Here is a 25,004-nt window from a genome sequence, read left to right as displayed (position 1 = left end):
CCTTTCCAAAAAAATCAGATTTAATTAATCTTTTCTGTTTACCACATTAATCAAGGTGGTTTAATCACTTGTTTAATGGAGACAAGTTTGTTTTACAAGTTAAGGACAGCCATTGTTGGGAGGAGGAAGTTTCCACTAACATTGTTTCCTTGAAGTTTCATCTAATTTTTGAGAGGGATAGGGCAAGGTCCAGATAGTTGAAGATCATTTGTGGTTTGAGCTTCTTCTTATAAAACCAACTCTTGGATGAGCTATTAAAGAGTCTCTTGCACATCATAACAAAGTGAGTTAATGGTTCAACTCCATCCACCTTGATAGGGTGGGTGAAGTCTAGCCGTCTACTTATGATATCGGCCTACCAAAATTTTCCGGCGCTATCATATACACATATATATTATGCCACAAATAATTCACGATGAAGAAAGTCATGGCCAAAAACATTAGATCCAAAAGTATTTTTCTTTCTCTGTGATTTGAATATGAAACTTGAATAGTCTATGATCAACTGAAAAAGAGAAGTATGAAATTGGAGTACAAAAGTATGAATCATAACTTTATATGATTAAGTTATATGCATCTCTTAGACAGGTAAGTCGTGGCCAGGGACGATCAAGAAGGACAAATGCGAGACTTGAAGTCCACATACCGAATTGAATGACGACCATTAGAAGCTCTAAATTTTGACTAGAAGCGCCACTCGAAATGCATTACTTGGTAGACTGGGTGTCTGCTTCGGTGTTTTGTGGAGATGATCCTTCTACATCGGTTCCTTCAACCAGCTGGGTGCAGACAAAAAAAAAAGTAAATTATATGGCTTCAACATATTTAGCAAGAAACAGACAGTCTTAAGATGAAATTTCAGGATTATGTAATAAATCTAGACCATGGCTCTAACGTCCCATGTCCCAAATATAGCCACGAGAGCATCCCCACAATTTACAGAGGAGTCTAAAATCCGGCAGAGTCTTATGCTCACCGAAGTGCATCGAAATTGAAAACGTTGCCAAAAGTGCCATGTGAAACGTTGCCAAAGTAAAACATGTGAATCTAATAATAGATCAACTCATTTGCATTATTCTCATTTTGTTTGTCCGGGTTCTAAAAGAACCAATTTAATTTTTTATTAAACCAGAGTTGTAAGCAATCTAAATTTAGCTTCTAATCTTGATAGAATAGAAAAGCAAGAAGTGTACAGTACCAAGGAACCAATTTGCTCATAAGCTCGCATTACTTTAGGGTCTTCTTCATCTTCATAGCCAACTTCCAGTATCCGTGGACCATTCACAGACCAAAGAGCTCTTCTACCTGCTTCCTGTATGTAGATTCATATTGAGAGATATCATGAATAGCAATAAAGTTCTATCGAAGGAAAAATATGCAGTCTTATATAAGGAGCATGTCATTTCAATGATCCACAATATAGCTAAATATAGAATTCTTATCTTGAAATGGGTAGCCTAGAAATACTGCAAACCTTAAATCAAGCTTGAGGAAATAGAAATCAGCAAGCACCTTTTTTAGCTCGAATTCAACTAAACTTCACTCCAGCACAAAGTTTATAAGGTTGATAAGTCCAAGCGATTTCCAAGGGCTATAGTATACTAAAGATGTATTTGGTAGTTGAATTTCTCGCTATCAAGATAAAAATCAATTGGAGACGACTCACCCTAAATCTTTGGATCCCGGGCTATAAGATAGATAACTGTTTTATGACGTCTCGAGTCTCTTCACTACAATTTGAAACCATAAATTTATGCTATCTGGGTCTTTAATCTCAGATAGTATCTCAAGAAAAACAGACTAATGCTACTAATCTGACCTGCAGCACAATCAAGTAAATAGATTCCAGTGCTTGGACTCGAATATCTGGATCATCGACAGGTTCCCGTTCAATTGATAGTGCACTTGCAAGCTCAAGTGGCATTTTTGATGTGTCTTGTTCACTATAAACCTGAAAATAATTCAACAATTCCGGGGAGGAAATTGTTATTTAAGCAAGAGGACAGGTGGATTGAAATATTCGAAGGAAGTGAGAGTCACATACAAGATACTATCTAGTTAATAGAAAATAAATGCATAACAAGAAAAATCTAGAAAAACAACCCATTCGTGCTTCAACCACATCAAGATATTGGTTGCAGTATCAATCAGAATAGACTGAAAGTGGATAGAAAGTCAGGTTCAGAAATAGAAGATGGTTTAAGTTTTTCGGAATTGTATCAGCAAAAATTAGTTAATTCTACATTGTAGTCTATTGAGGCAAGATTTGATTATTTTCCAGTTAGCATAGCAAATTACAACTTTTATGGATGCTGTTTACTGCAAACTCGAAGCATTGGCTACAGCTTCCTTGGTTTGAAGGAGGTAACTGTCGGTTGACATTTGATTAAGGCATCCCAATGTCTGTTGGACTTTCCGAGCTACCAGGAGTTCATCTGAAAATATACTGCCCAATTCATTTGCTTTTTCTCATGTTTGGGTGAAAGATAATTGGTTACTAACTTTGCAAGGAGTTGTTAGGCACTTAGGCTTTGATAATTTAAGCTATGATTTTATCGAGTTTTCACTAGAAGCACACCAAAGAAGAGGAAAATTACCTTCTTTCCTGCAACAGGCAGCAGTAGAGCAGGCCAAAGAAATTCTGACATCAAAATCAAATCCTGTAACTGACTCTCAGCTTCAAAACAACAATTACGAACAGTTCCAGAAACCTGAGACGATAATCATGTGAACAAATCAAGGGCATATAATGAACTATATAACTCGAAAAAAAAGGGTATACCTATACCATCTATATGATGGTGTTTCAAGATAAAAAAAAAATTAAAAGGAAAAAAGCGAGTTAGATTGAGTTAAAGGCAATTTGAAAAGGGTGTGGGTCCTCTTTGAGAAATTTAATTTATCAAAGGAATCTCTAAGCCTTACCCCTTTCTTCCGCAACTGATTATCTGAATCAAATTGCCGAATGATTTGCTTCAGAAGACCTCTCTTTGGATCCAATAAAATTTTCCTTCCTGCATCCATCTTCGAAATGTTTACAAGTATGGAAGCCACATGTTCAAAAATATCATCTGATATACAAATAAAGGAAAACAGAATTAGAATCGAGAATGCAAAATATAACAATTGTTCAAGTTGAAAATACCTTGTCTTAATGTTTTTGGAGACGTGAAAACAACAAGTATGAGGGATCTGAACAATAAGTTTCCTAATATTTATGAGCCATCTTCCGAGAAAGACCGGGTACAAGAATTTAAAACTCACCTCTTTTGTCATTTGGTGACGTACAGAATGATCTCACTAGCTTCATAATGTACAATCCTTGCATCTTTTCATCTCCGATCTAAAAAAGTACACTTTTAACAAGTAAGAATGAGATGATTCTATCATTAACAGGTTAAGAGGCAACTAGCTACTCAAACTTTGATAAAGTTGCTTAGAATCATTTTCATTTATTTTAAGCAATAGATCTAAGCAATAATATCACGAGCAAATTAATGTATGGATATTACCTGTAGTAAGGAAGTAACACCCGCATCTAACTGAGTGAGATTAACAAGGAGCATAACCAGCAATCGTTTAATAACGTTATCCTGCTTATACAACATGTCCATCGCTATACTAATCATTCCGATTTCAACCATTTGTGCGGATATATCCGCATTTTGCGAAAGATTTACAAGAGCTTCAGCTGCAGGCTCCGAAACCTCCTGAAATGTCATTGAATTTAGTTTCATCCTAGTTGGACTTTTCAGAATCCACAAAGAAGAACCTTTACACAATTAAAAAGGGGCACGGGCGATTATCGTTTTAGTTATATATTTATACGGTTCATAAGTGTTTTTACTGTAGAAATGGCGATTTGTCACTTGTTTGAGTCACAATTTCTAGTTAACAAAATATGCTTAATTTTCTAATGACTTGAATTGGAACAATAAAAAACACCTTTTTTTCTCCCAAAAGACGAGCAAGTGAAGGCAATACGATCTTCGAATAGTTAGCAAGAGATTGCAAACCCTCCTGCGAACCTGTTAAGCCTTGAACAATATCAACGGCTGCCTTCTTCACCTGAAAAAGATCAGCATACAATCATAAACATCAAATACGAAATTCAAACAAGAAACTTTGTTCAATTAAATCTACCCAAACAATAAAATTCAGCTAATAATCATAAACCACAACTAAACAAGAAACTTTGTTCTATCAAAATAAAAAATTACCCAGACAATGAAACTCAGCATATAATCATAAACATCAAATATCAAATTCAAACATGAAATTTTGTTTAATTAAATCTACCCAGATAATGAAACTAAGCATATAACCATATTCATCAAAACCCAAAAATCAAACAAGAAACTTTGTTCAATTAAATCTACCCAGATACTGAAACAAAGCATATAATCATAATCATCAAAACCCAAAATCAAACACTACCCAGACAATGAAATTTCATGAACTTACTTGTGGGGAAGGAGATGAAAGGAAACCCAGAAGCTCTTCTAGTTCCGTCGCCATTTTTCTTCTTCACTCTGAAATACTATACTCTCAATGAGGGCTTTAGCCTTAAATCTCCATCCAAAAGTACTATTGGCGGGCAGGCGGGCTCTTTCTTACTAGAGGCAGCCCAATCTTCAAATATGCGTATTGCGCACAATCGCGTATATTAGCAATTTTGTGGATATCATGCTTGTGGAAGAACAAATTCTCCCTCCAAACGAAGTTAGAGAGAGAAAGTAGAGAAAGAGAGAGAGAGGGATTATGTTTTCTGCAGTTCAAAACCCTAGATTCCTACTCATTCAATGTCGTTTTCAATTCAATTTCCCGCCAAAAAGCGCCCGCCATTTTCATCGTTCATCTATTCATCTTCAAGCATCTCAACAAGTACTCTCAGAAGTACCTAATCAAGCCCTATCTTCAACAACAACTTCACCACCTTCATCTGAAATCTTAACAATTAGGAAATCTCTTCTTTCTAGAGAAAGAACAGCAGTTGAGATTGCTGAAGAGTATTTGAATCGATTGAAACAAACAGAGCCACAAGTTAGAAGCTTTCTTCATGTTTCAGAAAATGTGATGAAAGAAGCTAAAGAAATTGATGAAAAGATTGAAAGAAATGAAGAATTAGGGCTTTTGGCTGGGGTTTTGATTGGGGTGAAGGATAATATTTGTACTGTTGATATGCCATCAACTGGTGGGTCAAGGATTTTGCAGGATTATCGACCAGCTTTTGATGCTACAGCAGTTAAGAAATTAAGGGAATCTGGTGCTGTTCTTGTTGGGAAGACTAATTTGGATGAATTTGGTATGGGTAGTACTACTGAAAGTTCAGGGTTTCAGGTTAGCTTTTTTTCTTTTCATTTTCTGGGTTAATTTAGGGATTCTGTTTAAGTTATTGAGATAGTTGAATTGTTCCAATGACTTATTCAAAAACCCTTGCAAGCTTCTTATTTGAATTGTTTGAGTTTAGCAAGTTGTTTAGGATTTAGGGTCAGTATCAGCTCAAGGTTCTCCCAATGTGTTATGTTATTGTATAAGTATCTTGTATGCTAAGGATATACCTCTTTGGTATGCTATTTTTGGTTCCAGTATGGGTTGGGCTATTTTCCTAGAGAATATATTGTCCATATGATGCACATATAATAGTTACACATACTCTCGGACAATCTAGTACCATAAAACTGGATGTCTTAACTAGTAAATCATGTAGTTAACTATTCGACTGGATGAGCTTATGAATCTTTACAAAGAGATCCTGGTTAACTAAAGCTGAAAATTCCGGTATGCCAAATTTGGAGTACTAGGTTGCTGACCCACCTAAAATGGTAACGGAGATCTGGTAGGCGGTACACAAGGGGAGGTAGAGTATAGGGTAACATTGGGTCAGCCTAATTAAATTAGATCACTGCACCCACTATCTGGCAAAATATGCATCTCAATGTTACCTTCTACAGAGTTTCCTTTTTGACAAAAGATAAATTCGTCGTTTTTTTGTTGTAGGTGACATCGAATCCTTGGGATGAAAATCGTGTTCCTGGAGGGTCATCAGGTGGCTCAGCTGCCGCTGTTTCTGCAAGGCAGTGCGTTGTAGCTCTGGGAAGTGATACTGGTGGAAGTGTTAGACAACCAGCTTCTTTTTGTGGTGTTGTGGGAATGAAACCAACTTACGGTCGTGTATCAAGATTCGGCCTCATGGCATATGCATCATCTTTGGATGTCATTGGGTGCTTTGGTTCGTCTGTTGCCGATACAGCGATTCTTTTAGAAGCAATTTCTGGTCATGATGTATTTGATGCCACTTGTAGCAAGCGTGTGAGACTTATTCCTTCTACGGGTTTTTTTGAATTGTTCATTTGGAAATTGTTTTTCGTTTCATTTGAACTTTGGCATTAGGTACATGAGGGCATCTTCATCTAATAGTTTTCTAGAAAAGTTCGATTTGTGAAAGTTAGTTTATAATTATGAATTCTATATAGATTGATCCCACTAGTGATGGATAATTTCACATTTCAGGAGGTCCCGAAATATGTATCTCAGTTTATTTCCACTGATTTCTCGGAATCGAAACCTTTAAAGGGACTGAAGGTTGGGATAATCAGTGAAACCCTTGGAGATGGTGTTGATATGTCAGTAGTATCTACAATTAAATCTGCTGCTTCTCATCTGGAAGAGTTAGGATGTCAAGTGACAGAGGTTATTCTCTCTGATGCTCTTTGTATATGGAGTACTATAATTAATCTATGGGTCTCTTTTTATTAAGTGTAATCTAATTTTTTCCTGATTGCAGGTGTCTCTACCCTCCTTTTCTCTTGGATTACCAGCTTACTACGTTCTAGCTTCATCTGAATCATCTTCAAATTTATCACGTTACGATGGTGTAAGGTGATTACAGAAATCAGTATAGAAATGTTGAGTTTTCGAATATTGTCAATTATTAAACCTCTATGGTCCTATATCCTTGCCAACTTGTATGCCAGGTATGGAAACCAAGTTGCAGCAGAAGAGCTTAATTCTCTATATGGTGATTCTCGAGCTAACGGGTTTGGTCCCGAGGTAAGGACTTCCCATGGCTTCTCACTGTCGCAATTTATGTAAATAATTCCTTTCTGCGTGGACTTTATTTCGGATGCCACAATGTGTATGGGTAATTGTCTTAGAACAGAATGTGTTTGTTAGCTCAATGCTTTGTAAAATAAACCGACATATATGGCCATTATGAACAGGTAAAAATGAGGATTTTGATGGGAACATATGCTCTTTCTGCTGGGTATTATGATGCATACTACAAGCGTGCACAACAGGTAAGTTGATCAATAACTTGATATGCTTATTTCTGCAATTGTGTGATTGTGCGGAGATTTTGAAAATATCCTTCAACATTTTTATTTGGTTAGTGATATTTAGGTTGGTGGGACCTTTACCCGAAGAAATGCTTTAGCAAAATGAATTGAAAGATTTGACACTTTCTTGGATATGATTTGATGGGATCCATCACCATGAATGTTATTAGTTAGGTGTATATGTTGTGTTATGCAAAAGTGCTTATAATTGTGATAGTGTTTTAGGTAAGAACATTGGTTCAGAAAAGCTTCAAGGATGCATTGAGCGAGAACGATATCCTAATTTCACCGGCAGCACCATCAGCTGCTTATAAGATAGGTATGTTCAGATTCAGTTTATGCAGGTGTTCTATGTGTCCTATCTTATATACTTATTTTATGGGTATGGCTGTTTACAGGTGAAAAGAAGAATGATCCCTTGGCGATGTATGCAGGTGACATCATGACTGTAAGTGTGTTTCTTCTGTTCACCGAATTTTGAGATATTCCGCTATTTCAAAATTACTTATCAGACAACCACTGAGTAAGAAATGCACCAGCAGGTGAAGAGATCTTTTTTCCTTATATGGAATTGATAGCACTAAAAGATGTAGAAAATTATGGACCAATAAGATATGACATGTGACTGACAAAGCAGTTCGAGTTTTTACCTTTTGTTAGTTAGGGACGTAAGTTATCGTGAAATATTCCTTTCAAGTTGTAAAATGTTTGGTACATAGAGGAGAAAATGAAAAGAGTTTGGTTTGGAACCTAAGAGGCTTTTTAGTAAGGTATTAACAGAACTACAGAAGTGAAGTCATGAACAAGTAGAGTCATGCTTTCACATCTAGATGAACCCCTGCCAAATTGACCAAACGGCATGAGTCTCAATTACATGAGGGTGTTCTTAAAAAAACGTTGAACGAAGAAAAATATGGAAGAATGATAGAAGTGATTTTTGTTTCCTTCCGTACTTTACTTTCTAGTTTTTATGTGTTTGGACTTCTACAATTTCATTGTCAAGCACTCGGATGTTCCTAAATGAACACAGGTCAATGTTAACTTGGCTGGCCTGCCAGCGTTGGTTCTACCATGCGGATTTGTTGAAGGTGGACAATCTGGACTCCCTGTCGGACTTCAAATGATTGGTGCACAATTTGACGAGGTAAACTTTTTTCCTCAAAATCATTTAGACCATAATGACCATTTGTTTGCTCAAGGTTTTGTCGTACTTCAAGTCTACAATATGCCTTCACTTCTGGACTAGTTTTCATGTGTTCCTGCTTGAAATTACCAGCTTGAGCCAATTAAGAACTATCTGAAAACTAGAAACCCACAGCAAGTGCAAGGCTTCATGGTTACCTATTTCATTAAAAACCAAACTAAGAGGAAACTTTGTAGTTCCAAAAATGAAGTTTCTTCTAGGAACACTCTCAACCCCTCGCTATCCATTCGAGTCGGTAACAAGGTTTTGCTATCATGTCTTGGTAATGAGCTTATACAAAATGAATCGCTTCACCTATTGATTCAATTTGATGGTTTCTTAATATGTTCTCTTCCTTAAGTCGCTTGGGATTCTGTTCTACCATAGTTTTTTTGTGTTAGAATAATCTAATTAGTAATTAGAAGAAAGTGGTAGTCTGTCTGTCTGTGAACACATTGTAATTAGCCAAAAAGAGACATATTCAACCGTAAACTACATTCTTCCTAATTAACAGTCCACGTTCTTAGTCAGTTCGGAATCTAGATTGGTTGGTCACTAATACTTGGTTCTATTAACTGCAGGGTAAATTGCTCAGAGTGGGACACATCTTTGAGCAAACTCTTCAAGGTTGCAGATTCGTTCCACCATTGAATGCAAGTTAGCTCTTCATTGAGCTCATTGATTTGAGGTACAGGAGCTGAGTAGAGACTATTTAAGGGCAAATGAGCACTATAAATAAGTTGGACAAACTTTCCTTCAAAAAATGATTTGAGCTGAAGCCGTAAAACTCCCTTGCTAGACTACTCTTAACCATACGTAAACTCAAAGTGATCCTGTAGGAGTCATGGGCTTCTTAACCTGTCGAGTTTGTGGTTTTTGACGAAGTAGCCAATTTAGTGGAGATGCTATTATGATAGTGCAATTTTGGGGATTCCTGCAGTCTTTGTTATGCCAGAATAAATTTTTTTTAGAATATTATTGTATTATGTTAATCTGATATAATAATTTTATAAGTAAAAATGATTATTCTTCGCGTTGAAAAAAAAAAGTCAAGGTACCATATGTTTTTTTACGAAGTCATATATGAAATTTGACTCGATGTTTGAATTGACTCGAGTCAGACTTCAAAATATATGTATTTATCTGAATCATGATATCTGACTCGTGTAAATAGTTGATTTGGGCTGATTTTTAGTCAGATAAGTCAGGCAAGTCAGATTCACACAATCAAATTAAGCAAACACCATGGTAAGAAAATCACCATCTTTTCTGGTCAAGTACATTTGAAGAAGGTTCCTATTGGCATACTGGTAGGTTCTACTTTTGGCTTCTGGAAACAGTTGGAATTCTTACTCCAAGCAGGACAGAAATATTCTTCTGGTACTTTACTAACACATATTTTGTGTTCTGTGGTTTCTGTTGGGATTTTTTTTTCTTAAATGTTAAGAGTTTCCTATAAATACAATGCTATCTGTGTTCTCAAACCTCAACAGAGAAAACTAGCAGGGTTCAAAGTTGTAAGTGAGAGTTGTAGGAAACTGAACCGATGGCACTCGAATATGGTTCAGTTTCCTCCAACATCTCACCTCCAGCTTTTAGTTAGAAAAGTTTCAGTGTTGGAAGTGAGAATTGGATGAAACTAAATTAATATTTTTGTACTTACAATGTTTAATTTAGTTTTCTCCAATATCTCACATCCGACTTCCACTGATGTATACATGTGGTGTTCTTGATGCGGGTGAACTGAAGAGTGTTGAAATTGAAAGTGAGAGTTGTAGGAGACTTAACCGATAATGCTTAAGCGTGTGGTTAAGTTTCCTCCAACATCTCACCTCCAGCTTTCAACTTTGAACCAAGATACGAAATGGAATTGTTAGAAGTGAGAATTGGATAAAACTAAATTAATAGACATTAATAAGTAAGTGTTTAATTTAGTTTTCTCCAATATCTCACGTCTTACATTTACTTGCACATCTGTCAAGGCCTTCAACAATGAAATTGAGCAAACAAGAATGGTAAAGTGTGAGAGGCGGAGGAAATTGAACTGCAAACCATAATATTGTTCTACATTTCAATTTCCTAGAACATCTCACCTCGAGATCTCCAATGTTACTTCAAATAACAAGAATCGTTACTAGATATAAAAACCTACCATATTAGAACTTGTTGAAGTAGGAGAGTTTTCTGTCGCATGATCACGGCAGATAGGGGTGGCAATGGGTACCCGTTTACCCGAGAACCGAACCGACCTCGAGTCTTAATGGGTAGGTACTGGGTATAGGTTTTAGATCCATTAAGGAAATCGGGTCTTAAATGGGTATACCCGAAAGGACCCGACTAGGAGGCGGGTCCTTATCGGGTATATCCGCCGGGTACCCGACGGGTAATGGGTACCCGACGGGTAATGGGTACCCGAGATAATACGAAAAAATACCCTAGATTATATAGTATTCTTGTACGTCAGGGTTTTTCTCACCAAGTTACCAACTCACCAAGTTATGAAATTTCTCAAATCCTCTTTTCCTTGGTTGAAAACTAATTTATAAAACACAAAAGTGAGCGAGTTAATATAACATAAAGGTTCATTTCTTCTTTCTTGATTCCCCTAATCTCTAATCTCTTATACTCATCAACTATTGTACCCGAGATATTTGTTTATTTAAGGATCTATGTCGTTTATGATATTTATTTTCACTAGATTCATGCAAATTCTTCTACTTTAAGAAATATTTGATATACTTTTGTGAATACCCAATGGGTACCCGATACCCGATGGGTACCCGAGAATTTTAAAGGTTCCGGTTCTGGATCCTTTGATTGAGGTACCGGTACCGGAACCGTCAAGAACCGAAACCGTTACGATTTATAGGTTCCGGTTCTGGATAGTTAAATACCCGAACCAGAACCGACCCGTTGACACCCCTAACGGCAGAAGATATCGTTAGCCAAGTTTTGGACTAATAAACGGCCCCAAACGACGGTAGAAGATGCGATCTTAATAGAGTACGTTAATAAAACATTATGCAATTCAAAGATGTTCTTTAAGGTTCTCTATTAAAGTTGCATCTTCTACATGGCCCATTATTAAACTCAAAACCTAATCCACACACAATCATGCAGTTATCACCATTAATTTCCATGATTAGGCTATAAGAGAGAAGGAAGTGAAAACTCAATAAATAAAACTAAGGAATTATAATAAACAAAAGCCATCTAAACTTATGGAGAAAATCGTTAAATCAATGGCCAAAAGATCTATTGACTAAATCCAAAAAAAAACTCTATTTCCATTATAAAACAGGGGCCATCTGTGAAATTATCTTTAAAAAAAAAACAAGTTAAATTGACATCGGGATTAGTTGAAAGACGAATATTACCCCTCTATATAACACTTTGGTCAAAACCTTTCTGATATAACCAGGGGTAATTTAGGAATACAATTCCAGGTTCCACCATTTTTATTGAGCTCAAATTCTAATTTCCCTTTTCTTCACCAAAATTCACAAGCAACAACAATGGAAGCTTGCTTGATCAGATGTTCTTCTGGATCTCTCTTCAAAGCCATGAGACCTGTAAACCCAAAGCTCTTAATTCGAAATCAGACTTCTCCTATGTCAATTCATACAGGTTCGACCCTTTTCTTCTTCTTCCAATTTTATTTCTTCAGAATCTGAATCAATGAACAATTCAGAATGTTGGGTTTTTTCTCTTTGATAATTTTCTGTTGCTGGTGTATAAAAACATGGGATTTCAGTTTTTGGGCACATTTTAGCAGAGTTAGGGTTTATGTAAAACATTTTTCTCTGTAACAGTTAGAAAATCTGAGGAGAAGAAGAGGGCATATGATGCTTTATTATTGGATGCTGGAGGAACCCTTTTGCAGTTAGCTAATCCTGTTGAAGTTACATATGCATCTATTGGAAGGAAATATGGTTCGATTTTCCCCCTTTTTTCAATTTTATAACCTTCAAATTTTGTGATATTTTGATTCTCTTTTCATTCGATTAGGTCAAGTAAATCATGAATTACTTGTGTTAACTTTCTCTATAGGGTTGAATGTTGGTGTTAGTGAAATTAAACAAGGATTTCGTAGAGCTTTTGCAGCTCCATGGTCTAAGAAGCTTCGTTACGAGGTATATCATCTTCTACATTCCCTTTTCGTAACTTTACTTTTGTTCAATTTCCGATCCTTCTTTAGAATCGTCTTCCTAGTTTGAACTTAAGGCACAAATTTACAATTATTTGTGGAAGTATGAAACTTTCTGCACATAGTCCTTTAGTACACTTAACTTGATTCGTCCTATAGTACATTTATAGTATAATCCTTGCTGTATATTTTTCTAACTCCAATCTGGGTAACGCTCAAACTTTCTGCACATAGTCCTTTAGTCTTTTGAGGAATTACTAACTAGGGTCTGATTCTTCTGAAATAGTCGACCTACTCTTTCCACAATAAAGGATGTCTCGTTTTGATCTTCTCATTGTCATCGCTTCCCATTATAGGTTGAGTTTCATTAGATATCTAGTTTCATGAATGATGTTTCAAACATATGGCTTTTTTTAGATCTTACCAAGTCCTACGATTTCATAGCGCTATGAGAACTTTCTTTTGGGAATGTTTACGAATTGTTAGATATTTTTAGACAGTCTGAGTAATAGATAACCAGGATTAAAGGTGCTAAACAACTAAACAAGGTTAAGGGGTTAATCACTCACATCTTTGTGGGATCGATATTGTCCTAATCATTGCAGGGAGATGGGAGACCATTTTGGAAACTTGTCGTTTCTGAAGCTACTGGTTGTACTGATAATGACTACTTTGAAGAAGTATATGAGGTGATATATCTTTCATACTAAGTTGTGTTCTTCTATAATTTTACAAATCAAAAAGTTTGATCCTCTAATTTGCATGTTTTGAAGTCTAAATGGTTTCTATCGACAGCACTATGCAAATGGTGATGCATGGCATCTTCCTTCTGGAGCTTATGAATCAATGTGTCTTCTGAAGAATGCTGGAGGTAATGTTAACTAACTATTCTTGATCATTTGTGTAGTTAATATGCTCTTATAGGATTCCAATTCTAACTAATTCCAATATTTCTTTAGCATAACTTGGTGAAGTTTCCAGTGATACAGTTAAATTGGCTGTCGTCTCAAATTTTGATACCCGTTTGAGAAAGCTGTTGAAGGAGCTCAATGTTGCAGACATGTAAACTCGACTTCTTTATTTCTACGATCATTTTTTCATCCACACATTAGTCTAACTTATTCAGCATTTGAGCTTAAACGTATTCCTAAATCTGAATAAATCGAACTATTTTATACTTCCCATACTTTTTTCTAAAAAATCGTTTTTAGAGTGAAAATGATCGCATGTTTGTGGTTTTGTTCAGGTTTGATGCCATTATCATATCTTCAGAAGTGGGATATGAAAAGCCAGACGGGGAGATCTTCAAAGCCGCTTTAGGTTTGGTTCAAATACGATCTTATAGTCTCTTACATTTTAGTTCCAGGAACCTTCTCAAATATGAATAAACTCATTACCGACTTTTTGTAGAGGGAGTTGGAGTTGAGGCTGACAGAGCAGTACATGTTGGGGATGATCAACGTGCAGATAAGGAGGGAGCGAATGAAGTTGGTATCGAGTGCTGGTGAGTTTCTGTGATGTAGGTTGCCACAATGTAACATTTGCTAGGAAGTTGGGATATTTCATCCTTTTGCTTTAATATAAGAAATATCCGCCGTCCTTAATCCCGTTTTTGCAGTTTCATAATGTTTTTTTCCTTTCATTTCATCTAACAAATACTCTACCATCTGACCAGGTTGTGGGGATCCGACGTAAAGACGTTTGCAGATATAAATGATCGTATTCTCAAGTCATAATCGCTGAATGTGGTTTCAATAATAATGAGATAATTTGCAGAATGTGGTTTCAATAATGGTGCTCATTTTAGCTTTTTTGTTCCTGATCTCAAAATTTGATAATTGAGATCAACATGAAAATGGTTTGTTTCTAGGACCTCACAAAAGATATCCATTTTGTTTGATTTTGAGCTGATGTATAGAATCAAACCCTTGTGGACCAAATTCTCAGAGTTCTGATTTGTGCTTGAAATTAGAAGAATTTCAATTTCTTTTCATCAAAAACCGCGCAAAATAATGTCATTTAGATGATGAAAGAGATGGTATAGCAGTAATTGTTTCACATGGCTTCAGGTTTTGGCAATCTTATTGTTTGTCCAAAGGAAAAATGAAATAAGAGAGAGGCCAAAATCAGGCAAAGTCTTCTTTGTAAATAGCATTGGTAGTACCTGTAAAACCTTTTAACAACCATACAATCCCACATAATTCTAAACCCGCAAAAGCAACACATTAACATCAACATCTTTTTGGAGAGACTACTGGATTTTCGTTTTGTTCAGGGTTGTGGTGGTGCCCATTTTTGGAGCACTTGGCCTAACACAAATGGTGCTGAATAGAAATTTGTACTCCGATAATATACTAGTTGGATGCTAGAGCAAGTGTGATAGGAAACTATCCCTTCTCAGTAAAGATGATAGAACTACGGAATATAAAGGAACAGAAAACACTTCTATCACCCAAATTCACATTCCTCAATAGTAGATGGTTACTCACAAAACTCGAACAACCAACACGAGCAGTATTACTCATCAGTGAAACAGCTAAATGGGTATACAATAAATTTTTATTTAGCATTGATAATTCTACTTCAACCAAACTTGCAGAATGAATATCGAATCATAAAACCCAACGAAAAATTACGCCAAAAACAAACTAAAACAGATTTCAATACGAACACAACAACACGTAATTATCAATATAAAATTGCATAAGCATTACCGAAAGGTTCAACAAAGATGAATGTACTAATCATGATATTCTAATGTACAAAGGGTTCGATAATAATACTAGGTTTTTCAGCTCTTTATTCAGACAATAACAAGATTTATCAAATCATAAAATTGTTTGTCGTTTGATGATTAACAAAAGGAGTACTGCAAATATCACAAACTAAAACACAAACGATAAGCCGATAAAGAATTCAACTGACCTGAAATCAGAAAATTATATCTTCATCATTCTGCATACCTGCAGATAACATATTGTGAGCCGCGTTTATCGAAATCCCTCTTTGCAACGAAACCTTCTCAGCGACTTGTTCTTCGGCAAACAATCTAGATGCAGCAAGTTGTCTCTCAACTTCTCTCTTTTTATACCCTTGAATCTTCTTCAACCTAAAGAAATCTTCCCTTTCGAGTTCATCTAACTCACCCTTAATATAACTAATAGTATTTTCCAATCTGGGTTTAACGACATTTTCCAAAGCATTAACACGACGATTAGTAGTCTTAATTGCTTCATCAAGAGTTAAAAAAGATGTTTGAAGAGAAGCAAGTTCGACAAGAACTTCAATCGCTTTAACATAAGCGGCACGACATTGTTGAACTTGTTGACCACCTCGAGCAAGTCCAGTTAAATCGTTTTTCGTTTCTCCTTCAGTAAAATACTCGAATTTGGGTAACTTAACACCAGCTACATTCTCAGTACGAGATCGAACTTTCAAAGAAGCAGTATGAACATTTTCAAGAACAGTATGTTTAACATTTTCACCAGCAACATATTTAACTTCAGTTAGGGCAAAAGATGAGTTTTTCATTATATCTCCCATTGATTCTTTAGCTGAAACAATTTTTTTCAAAATCTGACGAAATTGAACAGTTAAAGCATCACTTTTCTTCTTAAGAAGTGCGTGACCTCGAGTTGCTCCGATTAAACGAGCTTTGATTATACCTAGTGTCGTAACAGTTGGAACTACATTCAATCTTTGATTTTGACCGGCCATCGGAAGATCTTAGAGTAAGAAGATCTGAACAAAAAGATTAACAAAAATTTAAGAAATTTCTTAACTGATTTCTAGGTTAGTGATATGCCTAACCCTAGAATTGTGAAGATCGGGAAAAATTAAACAAGATCTAAAGTGAGATGATAGAAATAAAACTACTATTTCAACCCAATTCGAGCCAAATAATTACGAAGATATTTGTAGAGAGAGAGAGAATTACTTACAAATTTAGGGTTGATCGTCGTCGATTGAATCGGAAGAAGAATTTGATTGACTATCGTTCTTTCTTTCGGGAAACCCTTTTTTTTTGTGAGAAATCTGGAGACGGGGGATTTGATTTCCCTTTGAAGAAAAACGTGCCAAGTTGGAACGTATTATGATTTGATGGGATTATGGGAAATTTGGTTTATATGCCAGTGGGCCAAGACGGGTCTAAGAGAACTAAGAGCTCCGGTAGTGAAAAGGACGATATCGATGCGTTTGTCCATTTTAACTACGATCAGGCGTTCGTCCATCTTAACACTAATGAGCACGAAAGTAAACAATACTATAGGGCGCAATCCGTATAACCGGCCTAACATATGACGGAGAACTTATTGTACGGGTTCCCTTGTCTGTAGAACCTGACTTAGAACAATGCACGGCTATAGTATACAACAACCTCCCTCTGGGAGAGAAGTTTCTTCTTCATGTGTCTTGTCATGGTACGCAGGGGCATTTACTATGGAGAGATGATTGAGTCATTCAAGAGGCATGTCTTTGATACGCTTAAGTTGGACATATGGGTGTTAAAAAGATAGCTTATGAGTGATGGGACACTCTTGTTCCTAATGTCCAAATGGTAGCCGTGATTATATGGCGGAAGCTTGCGACTCAATGGCAAGATCACATGTAGCAACTTGGTATCCTTAGCAATGAGGTTGGTGTGGTTTCGAGAATTTTGCCACGTTCTAACAGTCTATGACACTGGGTTTGAGCGCAACTCACCTCGATAACAAATGACCAAAACTTTTACTTTAGGTCATGTTTGGTGGGGAGATAGAGAGATATGAGATCACTAAGAATCGCATCAAGAGACTGGTATTGCTAGTAGAAAAAATTTTTATTCCCGTGCCTTAAATATAACTTTAATTATTTGTGAGGTATTTTCTTTTAGATCTAGAGGTAATGTATTAAGAGAGATTTAATAGGCAATGAACCTTATGAACTTCATTTTAGAAGGTGACTTAGAGTAAAACTTTAGATGGTAATGGTAGTACCATAGGCTAGATTCACCTTTTTTTTTTTACCGAACTTATGCAAACTTGTAAAGACAGTACAAAATTGTGCAAACCTCTTATGTAATCACTCGTACTCGGTGTACATAAATTATCTCTTGAGGCGACGTAAGGAGAATAAATATTGTTATAAGGTTGTGTAGACCAACTTTCAAGACTTCTAGCAATAGCGTCAACTTTGATACATGAAGGCCTCAAAGCCTCACTAGGAAAGAGTGCTTTTTAGGGAGCATCAAACTTCTTTCGTCACGCCCGTTTGTTTTACAACAAAAACATGATACCAACTAATTTACTAAAACAGACTGTCTTTGCTCTAAGAGGTTTAAACTTGGGCACCCAACCGAGCAAACTAACCCAACTAAGTAAACTAGGACTTGCAAATGAAGTTAATAAACTTATATCACCTTTGTTCATCTTAGTATAATCAAACTCCTTCGGCAACCATTAGATAGTACCTTTTAGATGGGTTTTGTTTCTAAGATAATTGCAAGACTTCGAAGAGAGAGTCGGCATTCATATATGTGCATCTCAGTATAATCAAACTTCTAGTGCACCATACCGTTTTTGTGTTCTTACCAATATGACTGAAACAAGATGAAAAATGTAATAGAGTAAGATTACACTTTCAAATAAAGTTTTTCATTTGGGTTTTAACTCCAAATCCGACACAATTGCCACTTGAACTATTATAAACCCAAAAGAAAGGACATGTGAAACTACACTTCAGTGTCCCAGGAGATACCTTCTGGTTTCTTTTGCCTCCTGCAGTACCGAGCCTTGCCAAAATAACATGTTCATGTAAAAAAAACTTACCCCAGATCGAAGTGAATTCAAATGATCAATATCTTCAAGTCGATTATAGTTTCAGTGAGATTTGCCAGTCTAAAAATGAGTCGCTTCACATGTAGTCATGTAGAGACATACCCTAGCAATAAATTGCCACAAAAAGCAAAAAACAAATAATGTTGGAACTGGCAGGTACAGGAAGCATTGGCTTGGAAGTAAATAAATGTTCATTCAAATATTAGTCAGAAGTTTCTTTCTTACCAAAAAAGGAGAAGAGTGTACTCAGCCTTTGGAATAATAAGCTAACATGGCACTGCTTAGCTGTATATTTCAAGCAAGATAACGATATGTTTTCCTGTCGACTTTGTCTCTCTCCAAGAACTCCCGCTCAATGAGTGATTCGAGTCTTTTCTTTATAACAACGGGGTTAGGTAGGAATCTTGATTGCAACTGCTTCGTAACTTCAGCCACAATGTTATTATGATCCAATACTCTCCTTGCTTTCATGATCCTCACTATTGCTGCTTCAATCTGAGGCTTCCGATCCTCCTCCACTTTCTGCCGAGTCTCTTGTTTCTCTGGTTCAGATTCCTTCTGAGCAACCACAGTTCCTATCTTCACTTTATAGAACTTGCTGGTGAACTTCTCATTAAACAAGAATGCATCGTTCTCTCCAATGTCTTTGCTCATTGGTTCTTTTCGGAGAACGTTTTTTCCCTTAACACAAGCCAGAGACTGTAAACACCTCTTCAAATCTAGCGTGGGTATTTCGGTGGCCTGTTCTATCTCCTTATAGGTCAATCGATCCGCGTTATTAAACAGCATAAGGATACACATTTGATAAGTCGAAACATTCAGTTCATGCTTTCCTTTCCCAAAAGTTGCTTTAATATCGGCTGTTCCCATATTTGTTTGCCAAGATAATCTTCGACCACTGTGAGTTCCTAGATAATATGACTTGAACTTCTCGCATAATCCCATAATTTCAGCTGGTAGATTACAAGTTGGACTTGCTTGAGTTGGCCAAGACCCTGTCGTGAGGATCTGAACAACTAAGGTGGGATTATCCACAATATCACCAGCTTGATTTGCATAAAAGCCTTGCATTGTATCCTGAGAGGTTCTCATGTCCGTGAACATTCCCTCCAATTTGGAAGTAAACTGATATCCACATTCTGTTTTGAGCTTAACTATCAGACTTCTTTCGGCATCATCAGAAACAGTTTTTCCTGAGAGAAGTCTTTTAGCTAGATGCTGCTTGTAGTATTTCTCGAAGATATCTTTCTCTTGAAGGTACCGGAAGAGCATCATTACCTTGTCCAGGACATTTTCCGCATCTTCCTCACTTACGTCATTCAGACCTTTACGGAGTTTATCATCAACAAACAACGAGATGTACTCAGGAGACCGGGGATTCAAATTAATAAAGAACTCAAATGCAGAGTTCAGACCATTTTGGAAAGTTTTGTCGTTATTGAAGGCAGATGTGATAATTTTATCATATTTATCTTTCTGATCTAGTAGTCTTTGAACAAAATCCACGGGATCCTTTAACCTCTCTGGATCAGTAACTAACTCCTTACCTGTTTCTCGAAGATGAGAGGTCATCAGATCTCTTACAGTTGTGAGACCATCTGGGACCCGACGAAACAAATTGTACATTCTTTCTAGGTCCTCATACTTGTCATCCACGAGCATGTTAACCAAGCCAGAATTTTCCATGTGGATTAATCTTAGCATGTGATTTGAAATCATCTCTTTCTCCACAACATTAGTTATCTTAGTTAAGCTCCTCTCATCCAAGTAGTGTGAGACCCTATCCATTTCTTCATTGAGACGTCTCTCTGCTTTCTTTAGGTAATCCCCACAATCACAGGTCTCGATGAATTGTTGAGATTCACCTGTGTAGAAATTGGCAGAAGCTACAACAAAGGGTTTCTCAAAATCTTCTTGATAAACAGCATAACCCAAGTCCACTAGCATCTTAGTAACATTCCTCATCAAGCCTCTGTTTATAACTTCACCAGTTCGTTCTCTGTGCACAAGATCAAGAAGTGTATCTACGAGTACTGCCTGGATTTTCTTGGAGTGGATGATGTTGTCCCTCCAAAGGTTCAACCCAAGCTCATGAACTGGGGTTCTGTGTGTACTGGGAATGAAAGTCCTATCCATATACATCAATATGTCTCGAATCATCTGCAAAGCCTTATTATGGTCCATCCATTTCCTATTGAGCTCTTCCAAGAATTCTCCCTGAGCAGCTTCTATTGTTCTCGACATTTCTTTTAGATGCTCTGTCATAGTTGTCACAAGACCTGAATATAGCTTTTCTCCATATTTGTGCAGTACCATATTGTATGCATTCCTGAACCCAAATCAGATACAGAAACACAATTTAGGTTGATACAAATCTGATGATAAGTAAAACACGACCTGAAGCAGAAAAGTAACTGCAATGAACTATCAGGTTGAAGATCAATCAACACAAAGTGATGATGCACTCGTGAATAAGGTTTTCTGAAATGGTTTGAAGAATAAGAAGTTTCATAATGGAAAATAAGAGGAACACGAAAATAGAGAATACAGAGTAACCAAATAATTAAAGATCACAAGCAATTCAAGTCCTAAAATAGTGACACACGTAACAAAAACTCGGTACAGTTGATACGAAGTTAAAACATCAAATGTTGGCACATAATGCCAAAATATTTGGTGTTGCTCGCGTAGATGCATAACCTAACCATAAATCTAGAACTTGTAAGGTCGTGAGATAAAATCTACAAAAGCACATTAGAACTCAGAGAACAAGATGCTGACTCGCACTATTACAACAGTAACTGAGAATCATGAATATCTCATAAGAGTCAAAAACAAGAGCATTCACAACTAGACACAGAAGACAATAAAGTACCAAAATAGTTCAGTGCTCCAAGAGACTAAGAAATCTCTACTTAAAATAGATAATTGACGTATAGTAAGAGGACCAAGCATATCAAATAAGAAACATAAGGGAACACAATAAAGGGAGTAAGGAAAGATAGTTAATAGTTTTATAGTTTTCAACGGTATACGAGAAAAAGAATAACTATCAACTCTATTAAAGCCATCAAAAACTCAAATAGAAGGACCAATTGTTCCATAGCATATGACTAATGATTATTCTCATACCCTACTGGACTAGTCGCTCCTCAAACACTATCAAGACTTAGAAAGCTATTTAATAATTTACAAGTTGCACATGTACCACAATAAAACACAAAGAACCAAGCAGTGAACAAATGTCGCACCACAAATTCTGATTGTCAACCATTATATCAAGCAACTGCCAGTCCAAACCAAATGAGCTGGCCATTATATGTTATATCAACCCAACCAGAGCTTTCTCCTCACTATAGATCAATTAACTCTTGAAGATATTGGTTCATCTCACAAACACAGCTGTTGCACGAATGCAAAATAATTCATTTCCACTTCTCAATGTTCTCATATTACAGCTCCAAGAAACACATCCTCTTTCAATTCAATAGTTTGCAACCTTAAACTTTCTGCCAGAGCTGTCCCATCCTATCTTCCATCAGGAAGTGCTCATTCATTAACAAACACCAGAGTAACAAACCCGTTAGTGATCCACTATGAACCTGGAAAGAGTGAATTTACAGGTCAAAGCCCCACCAGAGGCCAAACCGAACTTCAGGTAGACAAAAGAGTTGGATCTATTCTTCAATGCTTCGGTCTTTCAAGCTCAATTTTAACTACAATTCCGCCATTACTTGACAGGTTCTGCACCTCATCTCCACATCCTCAAAGTACAACTTAGCTTCATACAATTGCACCTGTGAAAGATGGTAAAGAGAAGCATGGAGAAGTCTTCACTATGATTTATATCTCCAAACCAAATGGCTCGCCAAAAATTTTGTACCATGCACGATAAAGCAAATTTGTACGTGGACCTCTCTCAGCCTTCTTTAGATTGCTACATATTAAGTTCGATGTAGATTCCTAACTTGCAAAAGAAGGAAAAATTCTCCAAACTCACCCACTTAAAGGAAAACTCTCAAGCAAATCCACTGTGTTAACTCCATTAAATAGAAATGGACAAAACCCAGGTCCCTTACACACATCATAATACTCCAATTATAGCTACAAGCAATAATTCATAAGATTCATTAATCAAAACAACCGAAGCGACTAATGCGTAAACGCTCGGGAAGTCAGAAGAGGCTTGTTTCTGGAGTATCAAGATATCCACAAACATAACAACAAGATCAAAACCAGGCGCCAAGGGTAGATCACTGATTATCACAAATTCACCCAATTATGTCCAACTATTGCGAAAGAACAAACCTTAACTATGGACTAAACAGACAAATATCAGGCACAAATGAGCAAAGATAGAGCACATTAGAGCACACCCAATGCATATATGGTGGATAGAATGGTTTAGTTCATAATTAGAGAACAATTGAATTTCTTAGACAAACCCAAGAGATAAAATCCACAGTTAATTGAACACAAACACAGAATAAAGGGTTTCGCCAATTAAATTCATCAAATCACAAGATACCCATAAGTTAAACCTAATGATTTCTACAAATTAGGTTAAGAACAAACACAATGAATATCAATCAAAAAAAGAAGTAAATGAAACAAGATAAGAAAAACACTACCTATAAAGTTCTTCAAAACTAAGTCCGCTTGCGTTATGATTATATATCTCATGAATAGCATGCTCCAATATCTTCCATGTATTTTCTGCATATTTAGGATCAACTTGAACTCGATGTTTAAACGCTTCTATCTGAAAATTCCTTCTCTTCTGATTACTCATCTCAGAACCCCAAATCTAATTTCTAACCTAAACTCAAGAATCTCACGAGACCTAATTTATTAGGAACTAATAGTACAACTGACCTTTGGATTTAGATCATTTTTTCTCGTGATATCATCAAAACCCTTTTTTCAAATCATATTAGATAGAAGAAAAAGATTTCGAGGGATAATTAGGGTGGGTGCGTGAGAGAGAAAAGGGATGAGGGTTTTAGAGAGAGAAAGAAATGGAATTCCGTAAATTAGGTTTTAAAGGAGAAACTTGTTGAGATGATTTTAATTGACTAAATATATGACCCAAATCTATACTTAAAGAATGTTAATCAATCAATAGTTAGGGACAAAGACGAAAAAATATCTCCTAATAATATTTGTTATTTAGCCAATAAACCATGGGTCTCTCTAAACCATGGGTCTCTCTACTTCTGTTCGGTTGTGGACTGAGGTTGGACGAGTACCTCGCAGATTAGCCCTATAAACCGGTAGGATGTGATTGGAACGATAACTACTGAATTTAATCAGTCCAACTATTAATGACATAAAGTTAGTCTAATTACTTTTTGTTATACCGAAGTTCATATCATTTCCACACGATTGAATTCAAGATCTCCGTGCAACAAATTAGATGAATTATCAACTAAGCTATCATTTGTTATGACTGTCAGGATGGGCTCATTAAAGTTTAAACAATTCAAGTATTAAAAGGGTCTCAATTATTGATATTCACACGTACCACACTAGGCTCAAATGTTGTTATTCACACACCTCAAATGTTGGGCCATTAAGTATGGGTCCTTCATTCTCGAGCAATCTTCTGAACACAAAGAAGCCAGGACCCAAGAGAACGGCCCAGAAAGGGGTGCCCAGAGGCATGGCTCAAAAGGCCCCAATGGAATGGAGAAGGCACTCATTTGGCCGCTTATAGACGTGGCTTTTGGGTAGTCTAATTTGTGAGCGGGTAATGTCAAATGCACACACAATTTTTGTTATCTACACTCACATCCCCTAAGCCTTGAACATATACTACTAACTTTTTTTTGTGAGTGTATCTAACTAAAATGGTGAGTGCATTTAAAACTTCCCTTTGTAAAAGGATGTTAGAAGGTGGATTTGTTTATTAATGGAAATTCAAGGCACACAATGTCATTCACCCACAAACACTTGAAGGGGTTTGTTTAATATGATCCTATCAAATTTATTCACACAACACTTTTTCTTTTTCTTTTTTTTTTCGGGTGGGATTTTCGCCGAAAATTCGCACAATCAGAAACAATTGTCCGTAACAATAACGGAACGTCTCACCTTGGTCCCGACGTATCACACAAACCCATTTTTCTATTTGTAAGGTCATTGGGTGATGTAAAAAGCTACCACTTATAGTCAAATTGATATACATGTCATTCACTACACTACATTCTTTGTAGTGGACAACTCAAAAACGACCACTACCAACCTACCTCTCTTCTTTTTCAATTTGGAGTTCATCAACCAGATTCTCCATATAAGGGACTTCACCTATTTAGAAACAACTGGTCCCTTGATACTGGGATATGTGGGAGTAATTCTAGGCTTCTAGGGGTGAAAATTATTTACTCTTAATAATGTTTTTACTATGGGTAACATTTAAACCTTATTCCAAGCCTAACAATCATACACTCATAAAACCACTCAAATCATTCCTTAATAATTACCATTATTATATCATTCCACCACTAGATTTAACTAAT

The 25,004-nt window shown here is 36.4% G+C and overlaps 5 protein-coding genes across 10 annotated transcripts; 2 read left to right on the top strand and 3 right to left on the bottom strand.

The window, feature by feature from the left end:
* Window positions 1-440: 440 nt before the first annotated feature.
* Window positions 441-5,139, bottom strand: LOC147563154 (ARM repeat superfamily protein). 2 transcript variants are annotated; one of them, XM_086635348.1, is made up of 9 exons: window positions 4,465-5,139; window positions 3,946-4,068; window positions 3,513-3,710; window positions 3,265-3,343; window positions 2,926-3,071; window positions 2,598-2,711; window positions 1,820-1,951; window positions 1,199-1,312; window positions 441-779 (listed from the first exon to the last, which is right to left on the bottom strand). In XM_086635348.1, exons 1-9 carry the CDS (start codon window positions 4,516-4,518, stop codon window positions 708-710), a joined length of 1,032 nt encoding a protein of 343 aa, XP_086491474.1. In that variant the 5' UTR covers window positions 4,519-5,139; the 3' UTR covers window positions 441-707. The 2 variants fall into 2 exon arrangements, with proteins under 2 accessions (XP_086491474.1, XP_086491479.1); XM_086635353.1 differs by having other exon boundaries at window positions 2,926-3,014; window positions 4,465-4,553.
* On the top strand, window positions 4,693-9,571 carry LOC147563153 (Amidase family protein). 2 transcript variants are annotated; one of them, XM_086635342.1, is made up of 10 exons: window positions 4,693-5,340; window positions 6,001-6,312; window positions 6,514-6,693; window positions 6,788-6,882; window positions 6,978-7,053; window positions 7,224-7,301; window positions 7,566-7,659; window positions 7,739-7,788; window positions 8,371-8,484; window positions 9,105-9,571. In XM_086635342.1, the coding sequence occupies exons 1-10, from the start codon at window positions 4,762-4,764 to the stop codon at window positions 9,183-9,185; spliced, it is 1,659 nt and encodes a 552-aa protein (XP_086491468.1). In that variant the 5' UTR covers window positions 4,693-4,761; the 3' UTR covers window positions 9,186-9,571. The 2 variants fall into 2 exon arrangements, 1 of the variants encoding a protein (XP_086491468.1); XR_015223529.1 differs by having other exon boundaries at window positions 4,762-5,340; window positions 7,558-7,659.
* A 2,022-nt stretch (window positions 9,572-11,593) lies between these two features.
* LOC147563152 (Haloacid dehalogenase-like hydrolase (HAD) superfamily protein) lies at window positions 11,594-14,670 on the top strand. The gene is made up of 9 exons (XM_086635338.1): window positions 11,594-12,150; window positions 12,336-12,455; window positions 12,574-12,656; window positions 13,276-13,359; window positions 13,466-13,541; window positions 13,660-13,732; window positions 13,917-13,990; window positions 14,081-14,174; window positions 14,346-14,670. The coding sequence occupies exons 1-9, from the start codon at window positions 12,039-12,041 to the stop codon at window positions 14,404-14,406; spliced, it is 777 nt and encodes a 258-aa protein (XP_086491464.1). The 5' UTR covers window positions 11,594-12,038; the 3' UTR covers window positions 14,407-14,670.
* Window positions 14,671-15,383: 713 nt separating this feature from the next.
* On the bottom strand, window positions 15,384-16,850 carry LOC147563151 (V-type proton ATPase subunit D). The gene is made up of 2 exons (XM_086635333.1): window positions 16,612-16,850; window positions 15,384-16,411 (listed from the first exon to the last, which is right to left on the bottom strand). Exon 2 carries the CDS (start codon window positions 16,385-16,387, stop codon window positions 15,602-15,604), a length of 786 nt encoding a protein of 261 aa, XP_086491459.1. The 5' UTR covers window positions 16,388-16,411; window positions 16,612-16,850; the 3' UTR covers window positions 15,384-15,601.
* Window positions 16,851-18,225: 1,375 nt separating this feature from the next.
* On the bottom strand, window positions 18,226-23,951 carry LOC147563150 (cullin-3A-like). Of its 4 annotated transcripts, none has more exons than XR_015223525.1 (3): window positions 23,118-23,951; window positions 18,712-20,815; window positions 18,226-18,589 (listed from the first exon to the last, which is right to left on the bottom strand). XR_015223525.1 is itself a non-coding variant. In XM_086635324.1 (2 exons), exons 1-2 carry the CDS (start codon window positions 23,276-23,278, stop codon window positions 18,781-18,783), a joined length of 2,196 nt encoding a protein of 731 aa, XP_086491450.1. In that variant the 5' UTR covers window positions 23,279-23,951; the 3' UTR covers window positions 18,226-18,780. The 4 variants fall into 4 exon arrangements, 2 of the variants coding, with proteins under 2 accessions (XP_086491450.1, XP_086491453.1); XR_015223526.1 differs by having other exon boundaries at window positions 18,712-22,560; window positions 22,700-23,562; XM_086635324.1 differs by having other exon boundaries at window positions 18,226-20,815.
* Window positions 23,952-25,004: the final 1,053 nt, after the last annotated feature.

Source organism: Eschscholzia californica, unplaced genomic scaffold (assembly GCF_041429995.1).
Source record: "Eschscholzia californica isolate CP2 unplaced genomic scaffold, dmEscCali1.0.p SCAF_1, whole genome shotgun sequence".
In the NCBI taxonomy this organism is placed as follows: domain Eukaryota; kingdom Viridiplantae; phylum Streptophyta; class Magnoliopsida; order Ranunculales; family Papaveraceae; genus Eschscholzia; species Eschscholzia californica.
Note: the sequence above shows the minus strand (reverse complement) of the source record. Positions and strands in the feature narration are given on the sequence as shown.

What these genes read in the sequence shown, in the direction of transcription:
- LOC147563154 (XM_086635348.1), bottom strand. Translation starts at nt 4,518, where the DNA reads ATGGCGACGGAACTAGAAGAGCTTCTGGGTTTCCTTTCATCTCCTTCC. An exon ending in GTCTTTTGGGAGAAAAAAAG is followed by an intron (nt 3,711 to 3,945) that starts GTGTTTTTTATT and finishes ATGACATTTCAG; the next exon opens with GAGGTTTCGGAGCCTGCAGC. An exon ending in TGCCTGTTGCAGGAAAGAAG is followed by an intron (nt 1,952 to 2,597) that starts GTAATTTTCCTC and finishes AATTATTTTCAG; the next exon opens with GTTTATAGTGAACAAGACAC.
- LOC147563153 (XM_086635342.1), top strand. Translation starts at nt 4,762, where the DNA reads ATGTTTTCTGCAGTTCAAAACCCTAGATTCCTACTCATTCAATGTCGT. An exon ending in ACTACAAGCGTGCACAACAG is followed by an intron (nt 7,302 to 7,565) that starts GTAAGTTGATCA and finishes ATAGTGTTTTAG; the next exon opens with GTAAGAACATTGGTTCAGAA. An exon ending in TTGGTGCACAATTTGACGAG is followed by an intron (nt 8,485 to 9,104) that starts GTAAACTTTTTT and finishes TATTAACTGCAG; the next exon opens with GGTAAATTGCTCAGAGTGGG.
- LOC147563152 (XM_086635338.1), top strand. Translation starts at nt 12,039, where the DNA reads ATGGAAGCTTGCTTGATCAGATGTTCTTCTGGATCTCTCTTCAAAGCC. An exon ending in CTAAGAAGCTTCGTTACGAG is followed by an intron (nt 12,657 to 13,275) that starts GTATATCATCTT and finishes TAATCATTGCAG; the next exon opens with GGAGATGGGAGACCATTTTG. An exon ending in ACTTTGAAGAAGTATATGAG is followed by an intron (nt 13,360 to 13,465) that starts GTGATATATCTT and finishes TTCTATCGACAG; the next exon opens with CACTATGCAAATGGTGATGC.
- LOC147563151 (XM_086635333.1), bottom strand. Translation starts at nt 16,387, where the DNA reads ATGGCCGGTCAAAATCAAAGATTGAATGTAGTTCCAACTGTTACGACA.
- LOC147563150 (XM_086635324.1), bottom strand. Translation starts at nt 23,278, where the DNA reads ATGAGTAATCAGAAGAGAAGGAATTTTCAGATAGAAGCGTTTAAACAT. An exon ending in AGTTTTGAAGAACTTTATAG is followed by an intron (nt 20,816 to 23,117) that starts GTAGTGTTTTTC and finishes ATTTGGGTTCAG; the next exon opens with GAATGCATACAATATGGTAC.